The 16392-nt window shown below is 45.8% G+C and overlaps 1 protein-coding gene across 2 annotated transcripts in view; it reads left to right on the top strand.

Annotated features, from left to right (window-relative positions):
- Lrrk1 (leucine rich repeat kinase 1) overlaps positions 1–16392 on the top strand; it is a 136728-nt gene that overhangs the window by 46444 nt on the left and 73892 nt on the right. For both annotated transcript variants that reach the window (XM_076544529.1, XM_076544520.1), the window contains 3 exons: positions 6534–6705; positions 7190–7369; positions 8087–8235. In XM_076544529.1, the coding sequence (XP_076400644.1) occupies positions 6534–6705; positions 7190–7369; positions 8087–8235 (501 nt within the window). The remainder of the gene's footprint in view (positions 1–6533; positions 6706–7189; positions 7370–8086; positions 8236–16392) is intronic.

The following is a 16392-nucleotide window of genomic DNA, read 5'->3' as shown; positions in this document are numbered from 1 at the left end:
GACCATGTCATGGGCCATGAAATAAACCTCAACGCACTTCCAAGTAATTGAAATAATGCATACTGCATTCTCTGTCTTCAGTGGATTAAAACAGAAGTCAATAGCAAGAGGTAATGAGAAAAATCTCCAAACACTTGGAAGCCAGCAACATACTCCTGAGTAATCCGTGGGTTAAAGATGGGAATCTAAAACACATTGAACTGGGTCTGGAGAGATGGCTCAGTGGTTAAGAACTTGTATTGCTCTAGGAGAAAGTTTGGTTCCCAATGCCCCTACCAGGCAGCTCACAACCTCTGTGCTCACTTTCTCTTTTGTTGGTTCCACAGGTACCTGCACTCACGTGTGCACATACTTACACACAGACTCACTTACACACACCAGTGTCCCGTAAGATGAGGAACAAGGCAAGGATGTTATTCTCAATATAATTCTGGAATTTCTACTTAAGAATAATTATAATTAATACTCATCTGGCAAGGGAGATGCCATAGTCATTAAAAACAGTTTCCCAGGGCAAGACTTAATCTGTTGACTCTAGAGCAGTGGTTCTCAAGCTTCCTAAAGCTGTGACCCTTTAAAACAGTTGCTCATGCTGTGGTGACCCCCAACCAGAAAATTATTTTGTTGCTACTTCATAACTGTAATTTTGCTATTGTTACGAATCATAATGTAAATATTTTTGGAGACAGAGGTTTGCCGGGGGGGTCATGACCCACAGGTTGAGAACCCCTGCTCGAGATGCCTGTGCCCTGCAATTTCCCCAAATGTAGAAAACTTGACCATATAATTTGTGATAGTGGGAGACTGCACTCATGCTCTCCTCTGAAATGAAAAAGAATAATTATAATCAATAGAGTATTCTCCAGTAGACCACTTGATGGTCAAGCCAGGAAAATAAGATGAAGACGCTAAATGAAGCATGTGCAGATGTGAAGGAAAATTAAAACTGTCCTCTATTTGCAGATGGTATGGTCTGCATGATAAGTCCATAAAAGGAAGGATCTAGAAAAAAGGAAGATAGATAAACTGTATATTGCCAAAATTAGAAACGTGAGCTCTGAGGAACGCTGTTTGGAGGCTAGAAAGGAGGAAGTATTTGTTAAGTGCATCCCTAACGTGGGATCCATTCTGTGAGACAGAACCTGGAGGGGTGGACGTGAGACAAACACTCCATGCTCAGGTAAGCAGCCCTGCTCCACCCGGTGGGACACTCGCAGAGACACACAGACACAGACACACACACACACAGACACACAAACACACACACACACACACACAGACACACACACACACACACACACACACACACACACACACACACACGATAGGCTGCCTTTCTCCCTCCTTGCTTCTTGTTGTGACGAGGTAGAGGATCCTGCTAAAGAAGGCCTGGGGAAGCAAAGCTGTTTACCTCAGGGCAGCTGGGAAGAAGGGAGGAAAAGAGAGGAGGACCAGTGATGGGACACACAGTCAAGGGAATGGCCCCTAGTGACCTCTTTCCTCCGACTGGGTACCACCTACAGTCTATTCCACTGCGGACTGATGGGCATTGGTCCACAGCGTGACAGAGGTAGAAGAGATCAGTGGCTGGCAGTGTTAGGGTGGCAGAGTGGCTGAGCCTCTGGGAGGTAACAGGGGCAGATTTCCTGACAAGGGAAAGCCCTGTGTATCATGAGTCTACACTGTTGGTGATATCATCCACATCACTGGTTTTGAAACCGTGGACAGTTGTGAAAGATGTCTCCACCAGCATAAACTGGGTGAAGGGTAGTTGAGTCCTCTCTGCTCTCTACATTGGGACTTCTGAAATCGCAAAGTATTTCACAGTGGGGGGAAATGTTTTTAAAAATGAGAAGAATATAATGTCACTCGGTAATGTTTGCAAACTGGCAAAACCGAATCAATTCATGATGTTTGCAGTCAGGGTATTGAGTCTTCCTGGTAGGGCAGAAACGGGGGAAGGGGGTGGAGAAGGGGCAGGGACGACACAGTGGAAGCATCTTAGCTTTTGGGTGTGATGACAAAATACCCTAGAAGGACAGCTTAGAAGGGGAAAGGGGTTTTGGTCTGCTTATTTTTTGGTTTGTGTTTTTGTGGGTTTCAGCCCATTGCCAGCTGACTCTGTTCCTTTTTGGTGTGTGATGGGAAAAGCAACCATGCCAGAGAAGGCCCAGGGATACAATGTTGTTCACCCTGGGGCAGCCCAGGAGAAGAGAGGAAGAAAGGCGTGGGGAAGGGCACAGGGAGCAGTGACCAGATCCACCCATCAAGGGTGTGTCTTCCAGTGACCTCTCTTCTCCAAATGGGGACCACCTATTCAGGGACCAGTCGATTCCACTATGAACTGAACAGGATGTTAACCTGCTGAGGAAGTCGGAGCCCTCAGGATCTAGTCACCTCTGAACACCACCACCGGCCTGGAATCAAGCCTTCCCTCAGCACAGGACCCTTGGGGACATTCTCTAAACTATCACAGGGGGCTTCTGAGCTACATTCAGTTCCTCTGCCTGGGGGCCCATTCCCATGGGAGTTGGTGGCAGTTCATGAAACGGAATGATTTTTTCTTTTCCCTGTAGACATATCACACCTGGTAAAAAGCTGTAAAGCATGAAAACCTAAGTTTAGATCCTCAGCGCCTGTGTAAAAGTGAGGTGTGGGTACATAGGCCTGAAACCACAGTGCCGGGGAGGGGATGGAGACAGGTGGATCCTGGGGACTTACTGGCCAGCCAGCCTGGCAGAAATGTGAGCTCTGTGTTCAGTGAGAGACCTTGTCTTCAAAGGTAGGTTGGAGAGCAGTGGAGGACGACACAAGTCCATCTCCAGCCTCCATCCGAGCATGCACGAGCAAGATCCTCCAAACACATTTGTGTGTGCACACACAAGTAATTAGCTGAAAAGCACACTCTGTTTTGTGCCGCTTCCCTATGAGTGTGTGTGGATAAACATGCCCTAGAAGGCCATGTGGGAGCTTTCCTTTACACAGGGAGATGAGGGCATAGAAGGAAGCTGGCCTTTTATTTTATATTGAATTAAAGACTTCAGAGCCACCAGGCTGTCTCCAGCCAGAGAGGCAGCTTCTGCCTTCCCTGCCTTCTGGGTCCCTCTTGTCTGTGGCCGGCTGTGACATCACCCATCACCTTGTGAGAATGGGGCTTTTAAGCCTGTGATGGACAGGAGTCTAGACAGCTCTTAGTCCTGTTAGTCGGTTAATCAATCACTTGTGGCTTTTTTCTCCATAATGCAAGTGCCTTCCAGGAATGGCTGGGCTTCCGGACCCCACGTGGCCAGAGTAGTGGTGGGTATTTTTTTTGTTTTCTAGTTGCATTTAAGCAAGTAAGTCCAGTCCCCTCGCTTGCATGTCAGACATGCCATCTCTAGTCTGTTTACACCATCTACAGAACTCAGCCTTTCCTCCAAGAGTCCCACACCACCCAGGAGGTCTTGAATGAAGTGAAGGGATGAAGGGAACGTGGGTTTCAGCGCCACACAGACTGCAGTTCAGATCCGGGGTAGCTCTGCTGATGATGCAACCCCCACCTGAGGGTTCCATGTTCACATTCCTGTCACGCAAATACAGATTCCTTGCATGGCCGCACCGAGGACGCACGTGACAGTGCAAATGAAGTACTCAGTGTGGCACCCACTCTCAGACGAGCTTGGTGAACATCCGTCACTTTCTCCAGAGCTCCACCTACCCATCCCTTCCTGCCCGTCTTGCTCGGACATACTTTCTGGAGATGTTTGGTTTCTGAACGGTTGGTTATCTGACACCCATCCCTACTGTGAAGTCACCGGGAAATTCATGAAGGCCAGCGGTCCTCCCTGATGTCCTCTGTGGTCAGCCCTGCCCCTTGCACTGCAGGACTTTAATAAACATGCAGAGAAGCACGGACTGACTTGTCCTCGCTTGGGTCTTCCCTCTGCCTCCTTCCGCATGCTAATGCTGGAGATCTTGGGAAGCAGCCGTGTTGTAGGAAGGACCAAGATGTCGGTAGTGTATTCCCACACTGTGCCCGTCCTTTGGGCGGACCTAGGCCTGTGAGTTACTACTCTGCCTACTTACAGAGCTTTAAATGCTGGTGTCTGGAATGAGGTTGGAACTCAGGCAGGGGCCAGTGTCCACTCTGTCAGTTTCTTCCTCTGAACTCAAATCAAGAATCCTGCTGTTGTTTCTTTGTCCCTGGATCCTGGTGTGTGGAGCCCCATTATCAGTCACATTCCATTTATCAGTGACTTGTAGGGTGGTGTCTTAGTTAGGGTTTCTATTGATGTGATGAAACACCATCACCATGGAAACTCTTAGAAAAGAAAGCATTTAATTGGGGCTGGCTTACAGTTTCAGAGGTTTAGTTCATTGTCATCATGGTGGGGGGCATGGTGGCGTGTAGGCAGACATGGTGCTGGAGAGGTAGCTGAGAGTTCTTTGCTGTGGGATGGTCTGTATGTTAAATTGCTCTGATTGGTCAATAAATAAAATACTGATTGGCCAGTGGCCAGGCAGGAAGTATAGGCGGGAATAACAGAGAGGAGAATTGGAACAGGAAGGCAGAGAGAGTCACTGCCAGCTGCTGCCATGACAAGCAGCATGTGAAGACGCCGGTAAGCCACGAGCCACATGGCAAGGTATAGATTTATAGAAATGTATTAATTTAAGCTATAAGAACAGTTAGCAAGAAGCCTGCCATGGCCATACAGTTTGTAAGCAATATAAGTCTCTGTGTTTACTTGGTTGGGTCTGAGCGGCTGTGGGACTGGCGGGTGACAAAGATTTGTCCTGACTGTGGGCAAGGCAGGAAAACTCTAGCTACAGCTCTTCATCCAGATCTGCAGGCAACAGGAAGAGAGTAAGACACTGGAACTGACTTGGGCTTTTGAAACCCCCAGAGACACGCTTCCTCCAACAAGGCCACACCTCCTAATCCCTGTCAAGTAGCCCCACTCCCAAACCACCACAGGCGGTGCTCAGGGAGCTTGGCGCCTTCCCTAAGGCTCACAAATTGTCCTGTGGCAGTTGAGCACTGGCTCTTGGCTCCTACGGTGTCCGTCTTCATGAGGCGTGGCTGACAGCCCTGTTGTACTCTGAAGGTAGAAGTCACAGATAGGGGCGGGGTTTCTTTAAAAAAAACAACAACATGAATTTCTTGACAATTTCATACATATATAATATGCTAAGGCCCGTTTTACCCCCCATTACCCCTTCCTATCCCCCTCCTGCTCCCACTGAACCTCTTCTTCCCAACAAGCCACACCCCTAGTTTTATGCCTCTTTTAAAAATCACCCACTGGGTTTAATGGCTTGCCTGAGCCTGATTGTGGGGTTATGTTCTGGCTCATGAGCACCTTACCATGCCAAACTAGAAAAATTATCCCTCCTCCCCCAGCAACTTTTAACTTCCAATTGCTCTTCAGGAAAGGTGGGGTGCATCCTGAGACCCTCCCCCATCCATAATGGAATCTTGACGGGCCCCATCTTCTGTAGGTCATACACAGGTAACTACAGCCCAGTTGGTCCATGAGTCCGTGGTCATGTCCAGAAGAAGTGTGTCTTGGCGCTCCCTCCCATTCTCTGGTTCTTACAGTCTTTCTGCCTTCTCTCCACGGTGTTTCCGGAGCCTCGGAGAAGGTGATCTACATGTCTCAGGGCTGACCACCCAACACTCATTTATTCTCAGCACTTGGAAAGTTGGATTTTCTTTTTCTTTTTTGCACATGTTCTTTTTTTTTTCCCATGATGCTCATTATGTTATTTATTTGTTTTTATATATGTGCATTGGTGTTTTGCCTGCATGTATGTGAGGGTGTCAGATCCCCTGGAACTGGATTTACAGACAGTTGTCAGCTGCCCTGTGAGTGCCGGGAATTGAACCTGGTACCTTTGGAAGAGCAGTTAGTACTCTTCACTGCTGAGCCATCTCTCCAGCCCCAGAAAGTTGGATTTTCTAAACCATGTTAGGGAAGTAAACAGAAACCAGAAATGTCAGTAAAGTCTTATTGAACTTGAATGGACATTCTCCAATTTACAGTGGTCTGGCTTGACTTTTGAATTTTTCTAATGGTGGAGAAATAGCATGCATTCAGGAACAGTCACACTGGATTTTGAATTTTTTCCTGGGACAAGGGATGTGTGCGATTCACTCTGTGACACAGAGCAACCATGTCAACCACAAGTCCAGGTACAGTGTGGCTAAGCTGTGGTGTCCTGGATTAGGTAGACTCAGTGCATTGCACATGGTATTTTCAACCTATGGGTTTATACCCGAGTCTCAGTTGGAAAGCCTTTCTATGTGTATTAAAATCATTGTTTCCACATGTGGTAACACAGAACTCTTGGTGTGCTGGTTTCTGTATGTGTTCTAAGTTTGTGAAGTTGCATATGGCTGCCCACTCTCCCACAGCCACGGCCCAAGCATGGCGCAGCAGCACGGGGCGGGTATTGTCCTCCTGGGCCGCTGAGCCGAGGTCTTGCCAGGCTCCGGGAAACATTGGAAGGGACGGAGTTGGCCTCACTGACCCCTGTCCCGTTTTGAGCAGGGTCAGTTACTGAGCATCTCGGCAGCCCACGGAGATCTGGAGACCGTCCGGTTCCTGCTCACGGAGAAGCGCGTGGAGCTGCCAGTGGAGCCCACTGACGACAACCCAGCTGTGGTGGCTGCACATTTTGGACACACCGAAGTCGTACATGAATTGCTGGAGTCCTTGTCAGGTAAAGTGCTGTCGCCGTGTGAGCTCTGTCACCGCTGCCCTTTCCAGCTTTGCCTTTTCTGGAACACAATTGGAACCACACCCTTAGGTCATCTTCTCAGATCAGCTTCTCTCACCTAGCCATATGCGTTGAAAGTTCCTCAGTGTCTTTTCATCACTCAGTAACTTACTGTTTTTATAGCTAAACGACACTCCATCGAATGGCCATACCGTGGTATGATGCATTTGTAATTTGCCTCTGGTGAACAACTCAAGGTGTTCTAGTCTTCTATAACATCCTTGTCGCTTTGCCTCAGCAGTCTGTGATAATGTAGAGAAGGGCTGGGTGTGACTGGGGGGTAGGAGCACTCTCCACGTGGCAGAAACATAGCTTTCAGTCAGAACTAGAATGACTGTGTTTTATTCATGGCCAATGGGATGATGAGTGCGGGGGAGCAACCAGTACCATCCAGGGGCACTTAGCCTCTGCCCTCTCACCCCTCCAGGTCCCTGTAGCCCCCAGCGGCTGCTGAACTGGATGCTGGCCCTGGCTTGCCAGCGAGGGCACTTGGAGGTTGTGAAGCTGCTGGTCCTGACACATGGGGCTGACCCCGAGAACTATGCCGTCAGGAAGAATGAGTTCCCGGTCATTGTGCGTCTGCCCCTCTATGCGGCCATCAAGTCAGGTGGGTCCCACACACTCAACCCTGCCCTGCAGAGTGTCCCACTTTACAGTGTGGGACTCCGGCTCCATCACCACTAACTCTCCAGTGGCCTGTGAAAGGACTTCTGCAGCTCCTTCCTGTGTGTGTGTGTGTGTGTGTGTGTGTGTGTGTGTGTGTGTGTGTGTGTGTGTGTGTGTTGCATACTGTGCAGCTGTGTATGCACACTTGTGTATGGAAGGCCAGAAGACAACCTCAGCTGTTGTTCCTTGGGACAGAGAGACAGGGCATTGCACTTTTGCCTAGAGTGTCCCTGTTCATCTCAGTTGGCTGGCTATCCATCCCCATGGATCCCCCTCTCCCTCTCCCTGTTTCTGGGATTACACTTGTACTCCATCATGGGCATTATCTTTCTCATGTGGATTCTGGAGATGAAACTTGGGCCCTTAGCAAGCACTTTGCTGACTTAGCCATCCCCTAGCCCTGTTCTCAGTTTCTTTTTCAAAATAGCTGTTCCTCCCTTCTAGGTCCCCCACTGGGTGGCAGGGACCCACCATGGCAAGTGGGACCTCATGTGCAGCACTCAAAAAGCCAAGTCCCATAAACTCTTACTGCCAAGAACTTGGTGCCTCTGGGAGAGTAACCAGGAGCCTGCTCTCTTAGCACCAAGGCCCCGCCAAATAGAGATGACCAGTGGGACATCTGAACACCCCGGGCTCTCTCTATGCTTTGTCCCATCAGGGAATGAAGACATTGCTCTATTCCTGCTTCGCCACGGAGCCTATTTCTGCTCCTACATCCTATTGGACAGCCCTGACCCGAGCAAGCGTCTACTCAGGAAGTACTTCATCGAAGCCAGTGCCCTGCCCAGCAGCTATCCTGGGAAAACAGTGAGTGACGTGGCCTGTGGGCTGGGGCTGGGACACAGCTTTGGACAGGACTTTCTCCAGGCTTTCTTTACCATGTTTCTGAACTGGTTAAGTAGGTCATTTTTTAAAAACATTCCCTTAAACTTAATAAGATTTTAAATTATGCAAGTAGGGTGTACTTGTAACTAGTGAAAACTCCGGGGTGATGTAATGAAATGTATGAGTCGTCTCCTCTTCTAATAAGTAGTCCACCAACCTAGGAAGGATCCCTTCATACACTTCCATAAGAAAAGCTGTGGGCCAAGACCAGGTGCTGGGCATGATGGTGCAGGGAGCTGGGCATTATGGTGCAGGGAGCTGGGCATGGTGGTGTAGGGATCTGGGCATGGTAATATAGGGAGCTGTACATAGTGATGTAGGGAGCTGGGCATAATGATGTAGGGATTTGTGCATGCTGATGTAGGGATTTGGCATGGTGATGTAGGGAGCTGGGCATGCTGATGTAGGGATTTGGGCATGGTGGTGTAGGGATCTGGGCATAGTGATGTAGGTATTTGGCCATGGTGATGTAGGGAGCTGGGCATGGTGATGTAGGGATTTGGACATGGTGATGTAGGGAGCTGGGCATGGTGGCATAGGCCTCTGATCCCAGCAACAGGGGAGCAGAGGGACAAGAAGATCAGGAATCCAAGGTCGTCCTTAACTACATAGAGTAGGCTGGATGCATGGGACCCTGACGAAAATCAAGCAAACAAGAAAAAAATCATGCCATTTATGTTACCAGCAAGTTGGCTTTTAAAAACATCATCAACATCTCCTTAGCTCATTCTTCAAAATGTACGCTTTAGGGCAAGGTGGTCTCAGCCCTTCTCTTGTGGATATGCACTTGGGTTTGCTCTGGGTTCTGGGGTTTGCCTCTTCTTAGGCAAACTTGTTCGCTAGGCTGTGTCTGCTTACATAGGTATGAGCTCCTGAAGTGGGTGATTTGGAGTCCCAGCCGCCCACAGCATCTGAGCCTCTACAGCCCAGACCTTGGCCAGCACTAGATATCCCACCCAGAACCTTCTCATTCTTCCCAGCCTGTCCGGGGAATACAGCTAGCAAGTGTTTTCATTTCCATGTTTTATTAATAATACTATTAAATTTTCTCACACGTTCATAAACTCTTTACATCCTTACAATAACGAGCTGCCTGCTGATGTTTATTGATTACTTTTCTGAAGTGTTAGCTTTTCATTTTCACGTTGGAAATCTCTTATATGTTAGAGATTTTGAATCTTTGTGGGTCCCATGTGTTGCCAGACTTTCCCTCCCCACCCCGATCAGTTGTTTTCTTTTTGCCTGTTTTGCTGGTGCTGCCACAGATGTGAGAACATGTAGCCACAGAAGTTCATGTCTTTTATTGGTTCTATGGAGTCCGGGGTGTATAGAGGGGGAATTTCCAGTCAGGGTTTATAGAAATAGTCTGCTAGAGACTCTGACGGTATTTTTATCCATTTCGTGTTTACATTTTAAGCTTTGGGTTTTCTGCTATTCGTCTCTGTGTTATGTGTGTGGAGGGGGTGGCGGGGGGCAGCTCTCATATCTCTAGGTGGATAGATGGTTAATCCAGCAGTTTCCAGGAGAAGGCTGCTTGATGTGGTGGTGAGCTTGTCTATAATCCCAACTTGAGTGGGAACATCTTCAGTTTGGGGCTAGTCTGGGTTCCCTAGAAAGGACCTGGCTCAAATCTAAACCAAACTAAACTAATAAAAATTGAGCTTCCTTTCTCCTCTGGGTTAAAATGTCATGGTTGGTGTTTTCATATAGATATTGGTATGTGTTTGGGGCTTCTGAGTACTGACTGGTACAGAGGGACCAGCCCTCCCTGGTAAAGCCTTGCTGTTTGAATACAATTGCCTCGTTTCATCCTTACAATCTTTACAATCAATACAAGCTTCCTGCTCCTTTGTTTCTCCCATTTTCATCATATCAAACAAATGCTTTAGTTGTGTTCACACATCTGTCCTAGCAACCAAGTCTGACACCTTTTTCAGTGGCCACACTGACCTCACACATCCCCTTCACATCAGTCTGGGATGGGTTTCCCGAGACTTCCGCTTGGAGTGTTCTGATCAGCCTATTTATGTGTCTTTATGGACATTCTCTAGTTTCTCCCAAAAGGTCTTGATGGTTTTTGTTGATTTGTGACCTTTTTATTGCTTTGGCACTATTTGAATGGGATGTACATTTGCGTGGTTACCATCTCCTTTCCCAGCCTGGATGGGGAAGAGGGTTTTTCTTTTGTGTCTTTGGACAATCTCCTTACCAGCTTCCCTCACTAATTATAAGTCCAACCTCCTTCAGACTGAGTTATTTGAGTCAGCAGATTCAAAAGAAGTCATCTCTCCCTTTCCAGTGTATGTGTAACCTGTTTAGTCCATGTCTGTGCATCCCTAGGAACAGTAAAAGGTGAGCAGTTGTAATGCAGGCAGGTACCCCTCCTACGCCCCTGGCATTAAGATCTTACTGTCAGTGGTTTATGAGCCCTGACTTTGGGTTTCTTGACATAAGCCCTTGTTATATTTAGGTAGACTTATTTATTTATTTATTTATTTATTTATTTATTTATTTATTTATTTATTTTGCTTAGTGTTGCATTAAAAAGGTTGCTGAACTAGGTCAAGTCGTATTTGAAGCTATAGATTTTCTACATTAATTCATTGATTAAATAAGTAATGATGGTAATTGCTGACCCAACTTTGAACTCTTATAGGAAATACTAGTTGGTTTGTTTCCTGTGGCTGGATTTGAACTACTGACATGCTATACATATTTACATCTCTATCTGTAAATGAAGTTTTCAGTGTCTGTTGTTTTGTTGAGGTGTGCTATGTAGCCATTCTTGCTTCTCACAAGTTTTAGGAAATTTTCATTGTTTCTCTGTAGATGTTTCATCAGAACCATAGTCAAAGTTTGGATAAAACGAGTCTTTGTTTTATTTTTGACTCCTTTGAAGTCATCGGTCAGTTCACGTATATTCAGTTTAGGAGATTAACTTTTTGTGGATCAACACACATTTCCTTTAGACTTTGGATGTGTCATTTAGTGTTTACATATGCTTTCTCAAGCGTTCTTCTTCTATATATTTTATGGTGTTAAGAAGTTCAACTTTTTCTCTTAAGCAAAAACACCTAGTGATTGCATTTTAGTGTCCTGCGTTTTAGTTGAATAAAACTAAATTTTATCAACCCTAAACCAATGTTCACGAATCTCTCTTTTGAGTATTCTGTGGTTGATGATGAGGTTTTGACAAGGCTCAGGTCTATTTTGGGCTCCAGGGTTCATCACTCTGGCTTCTTGCAGCATCTTATCTGTACCAAAAAGAGAAAGCCAAGAAAGTACTTGTCTCATAGGGATGCCTGGCAAGTAAATGCGGTTAACATTGGCAACATTATAATAGCAAGGATTGGCCTAGAGCAATATATAGATTTTATATATAGACATTATAATAGACATTACCTGTTAATTGTGGTGTGGTCATCCCTCTGTATCCTTGAGAGTGAGTTTTAGGATCACAGAAGATGATACCAAAATCCACAGATGCTCAAGTCCCTCATAGGAAATGTCCTGGTATTTCTATATGATCTCTACACTCCTTCCTGTCCAGTTACATCACATCCATGTGGCTTAGAACACCTAATACAAGGGAAAGGGAAGTCACTGGTCCTTACAATGTAGCATTTAGGGAGAGATGACAAGAAAGAAAGCCTTTCACTTTTTAAAATTAATTTTGACATGGAATTAGGTGAATCCACATGCAGAGCCCATGGATGAAAGGGCTGCCTGTAATTCTTTTTCAAATGTCTTGAGTTGAATATTTATGTATGTATGTATTTATTTATTTATTTATGTTTACCTTGCTGATCACATTACTCGAGTCCCTTATACACTGCCTATTGGTTTTTTACCAGAAATGTGGATACAGAAACATGCCCTACTGTACCAACATAAATATGCATGTAATTGTATGTCCATTTGTATCTCCTACTGCTACTGAGTTCCTATCTCATTCCTGTGTTCTACAAGCTTGCCTCACATATGTAGTTTGATATCAAATAGCCATGTGCTGGCTAGAGCCATCTGAGAGGCGAGAACCTCAGTTGAGAAGATGCCTCCATAACATGGGCTGTAAGCAGACAACCCTGTAGAGCATTTTCTTAATTAGTGATTGATGAGGGAAGGCCCATCCCAATGTGGGTGGTGCTATCCCTGGGCTGGGGGTCCTGGGTTCTATAAGAAAGCAGGCTGAGCAAGCTATGATGAGCAAGCCAGTAAGCAGCACTCTTCCATGGCCTCTGCATCAGCTCCTGCCTTGAGGTTCCTGCCCTGCTTGAATTCCTGTCCTGACTTCCTTTGATGATGAACTGTGATGTAGAAGCATAATCCAAATAAACTCTTCCATACCCAACTTGCTTTGGTCATAATGTTCTATCTATCACAGCAATAGTAACCCTAAGTAGGACAGAAATTGGTACCAGGAGTAGGGTATTGTGATAGACCTGACCATGTTGTTTGGGAAGGATTGTGGAATGCCATTGAATATTCAAAGCTTGGTGAGCTGTTTTATTAGGGCTTGGAAGATAAGAACGTTGAGAGAAATGCAGAAGATGGAAGACTGACTTGTAAAGTTCCAAGGGGAGGTTTGAGAGTCACTTGATTGTGAGTGTGTCCTGGTTCTTTTCCTTTGAAGTAAGAAAGTATTTAACTTACTTTTTATTTTATAGGAGCCCACAGTCGTAGACTTTGGATTTTATTTTTTTTTTTTTTAATAAATAGTAGTTAACAGGGTACTCCTAATTCAGTAATCTTTTTTTTAAAGATTTATTTATTTATTATGTATACAGTGTTCTGCTTGCATGTATCCCTTCAGGCCAGAAGAGGGAGCCAGACCTCATTACAGATGGTTGTGAGCCACCATGTGGTTGCTGGGAATTGAACTCAGGACCTCTGGAAGAACAGCCAGTGCTCTTAACCTCTGAGCCATCTCTCCAGCCCCAACTTTGGATTTTAAAAGAGACTTTGGATTTTTTTTAAAGAGACTGAAATTTTAAGCATTTTAATTTTTTGTTTTGTTTTTTTTTATTAATTAATTTATTTTTTAAATTACACTCATGATATTCATTAATTACACTCATGATATTAATCACATTTGTCGTATTCATAGATTATATTCACAGTATTCATTCAGATATATATATATATATATATATATATATATTTGAATATATATATTTTAATTTTAAATGCCAAATGTCATTCCTTGAAGGGAGGAGAAGGTCTTAAATACAGGCTTACAGCACAATGGGAGAACCCCGGAGGGCAGAAGTTTGCTACTGATGTTTTACAGTCTTGCATCTAAGCTGTTAACACCCATTATTCAGGATACACAGACAAGGAACTTCCCTCAAGCATTCAGGAGGGTGGAACTTGGCAGGGAATTAGCATAGGGAGGATATCAAGGTCAAGGTCCGCAAGCAAGGCAACAGTTACCCAAAACGGGGGCCAGGACCCTACAGGACCCCCTTTTATTAAAAAATGAGCTTCTGACTTGGCTTGCATGGGACGTCAGCAGGTCACCTTACCCATCATGGAGACACCTTCCCAGGCCACACTGGTGCTCTGTCTTAGGTTGGTGAGTGCCCCCCAGGCATTACCCATCTCTGAATACTCCTTATCATACAGGCTTAATTGTGTGTGAGCTACATAGTTAATTTAAGCATTTTAATTTTTAAAGAGTGTAGAGCTTTTAAATTTTGGAATGTTTATATTGTAATGTTAATAGTAATGTGTGATTTGGGGGCATGAACAAGAAGGAAAGGTTATAGTTTAACAGTGATATGTTCATGTCAAGTTGACAAGGGGTTCAATTGTACTGGCTAGTTTTATGTCAGTTTGACACAACCTATGATCATCTGAGAGGAGAGAACCTCAATTGAGAAGATGCCTCCATAAGCCTGGGCTGTAAGCAGACAAGCCTATTTCCTTGGGCATTTTCTTAATTAATGATTGATGAGGAAGGGCCCAATCCATTGTGGGTGGTACCATCCCTGGAATGGTGGTCTTGGTTCTATAAGAAAGCTGCTGAGCAAGCTATGATGAGCAAGCCAGTAAGCAGCACCCCTCCGTGACCTCTGCATCAGCTCCTGCCTCCACGTTTCTGCCCTGTTTGAGTTCCTTTCTTGAAGTGTAACCCAAATAAACCCTTTCCTTCCCAACTTGCTTTTGGTCATGGTGTTTTATCACTGCAATAGTAACCCTAACTAAGGCAGCTCTCCTTAGTCCTGTGGAAGTCTCGGTCCTAGAAATGGAGTCTGAAGCCTCCTCACATGGCCACATCACTCTTTCATTTTCATCAACCTTGAATAAATTTGCTCAGACTTTTTTCACATTTATGTTTAACTGTGAGTGTGATGGTGGTGGTGGTGGTAGTGGTGTGTGTGTGTGTGTGTGTGTGTGTGTGTGTGTGTGGTGTTTGCATAAGTGTGTGTGTATGTGTGCATGCACACGCACAAGAGTGTAGCTGCCCACAGAGAACAGAGGCATTTGATTCTTTTGGAGCTGAAGTTACAGGTGGTTGTGGGCTATCCAGTGTGGATGCTTGCGGCTGAGCTCGGGTCTCTGTAAGAGCCATACTCACTCAAAACCCCCTGAGCCATCTCTCCAGCCCCAGATCTGTGAGACTTTTTGTTTTCTGGTTTTCTGGTAACAGTGTTGTGTTAAGCTCATCTGAGTGAGTGAGAGAGTGAGAGAGTGAGTGAGTGTGTGTGTGTGTGTGTGTGTGTGTGTGTGTGTGTGTTGGAATAGAAGGCTCCCCCATTTCACATTTGCATGAGACCTCCCTAGCGGGGCCTTCTTTCCATCTCTTTTACATTTATTGCTGCTTTATTTTCACTGTTCTCTTATTCCTACTTGTTTGCTTATCCCTAAAGAAGATTGATATCCAAACCTCTGCACGCTGTTACCTCTCTATAAACTTCGTTGGCGTTGGCGTTATCCACTATACAACAGGGAGAAGTACAGTGCCACCATGGAGGTGATCACGTGCTCAGCACAGGACTTGGCATACAGTACACGCTCAAGGGTTAGTTGTTATCTTCATGCTAGAAAAGGAAATGGCATCCTCTAACCCTGCATTCATGTAATTGGTTGTTTTTCTGCTCTTTCTTATCATATTAGTTCATGCAGCACAACGTGAGACTATTGCAGGGAGCGCCATGTGTCTCCCAAGTGGGAATATTAAGGTACAAAGACATTGTTACGGGCCCTCTTGCTGTCCAGCAACCAGACAGTGTTGCTGCCCAGACCACAGCCCACCTCTCCTGTTCCTGTTCCCCAGATCTCAGTTCCTGAAGCAGGCCATGCAGGTCTCACTATAGTGAGTGGGTGCGGCTTTCCTATGTGCTGGAATGCCCAAGGATTTCAGACTGTACCCTACACTGATCAAGCCACACTTCAGAGGCAGGACCTGGCCTCAGGAGTTTTTTAACAGGTGATTCTGGTTTTAACAGGTGTGCCCCAGATATTAGTTTTCTTGGTATAATGTTGAAGCAGAGAAAGCGAGAGATCTCTGACCCCTTCTGCAAGATGTCTCCCGCCTTATGTGCCAAGGCTAGCCATAGGCGTGGAAGTGATGAGCACATCTTGCCAATGAAAAGACAAAGAAAAGGCCACACTGCTTTTCCCTCTTCTGAGCTCTTCTGCTCACATCAGAAGAGGAAATGAAATCATAGCCTGACTCATTTCAGCTCCCGGGCTTTCCCGGAGCAGGTATTATTTTTGTGACTCAAATGAATCTCAAAGGCAAATGCCCTGGAGTGGGTGCATTGGGCTCTGACCTGCAAGGGGACACTCCTCCTGTCCAAAGAGCAGAGAAGGGTGATGGCCCAGGAGGTCCGGGTAAGCTGGACACCTTTCTGAGTATCCTGTGGGCCTGAGCTGAGCTGCTGCTGCTGCTGCTGGTGGTGTTATCATCCTTCCAAATATTGAGCCCCAAATGCTGGCCATAGAAGAGCACTTTGCCCACATGATACATTGCCTGAGAATGCCTTGGCTGTGTTGCCATTCTGGAAGTGGTCCAGGAAGGACACTGGTGATGGAGCTTACCTTCAGTGAAGCTTTTAGAGTGTGTGTGTGGAG

The sequence above is a fragment of the Peromyscus maniculatus genome, chromosome 1, assembly GCF_049852395.1.
Source record: "Peromyscus maniculatus bairdii isolate BWxNUB_F1_BW_parent chromosome 1, HU_Pman_BW_mat_3.1, whole genome shotgun sequence".
Classification (NCBI taxonomy): Eukaryota; Metazoa; Chordata; class Mammalia; order Rodentia; family Cricetidae; genus Peromyscus; species Peromyscus maniculatus.
Note: the sequence above shows the minus strand (reverse complement) of the source record. Positions and strands in the feature narration are given on the sequence as shown.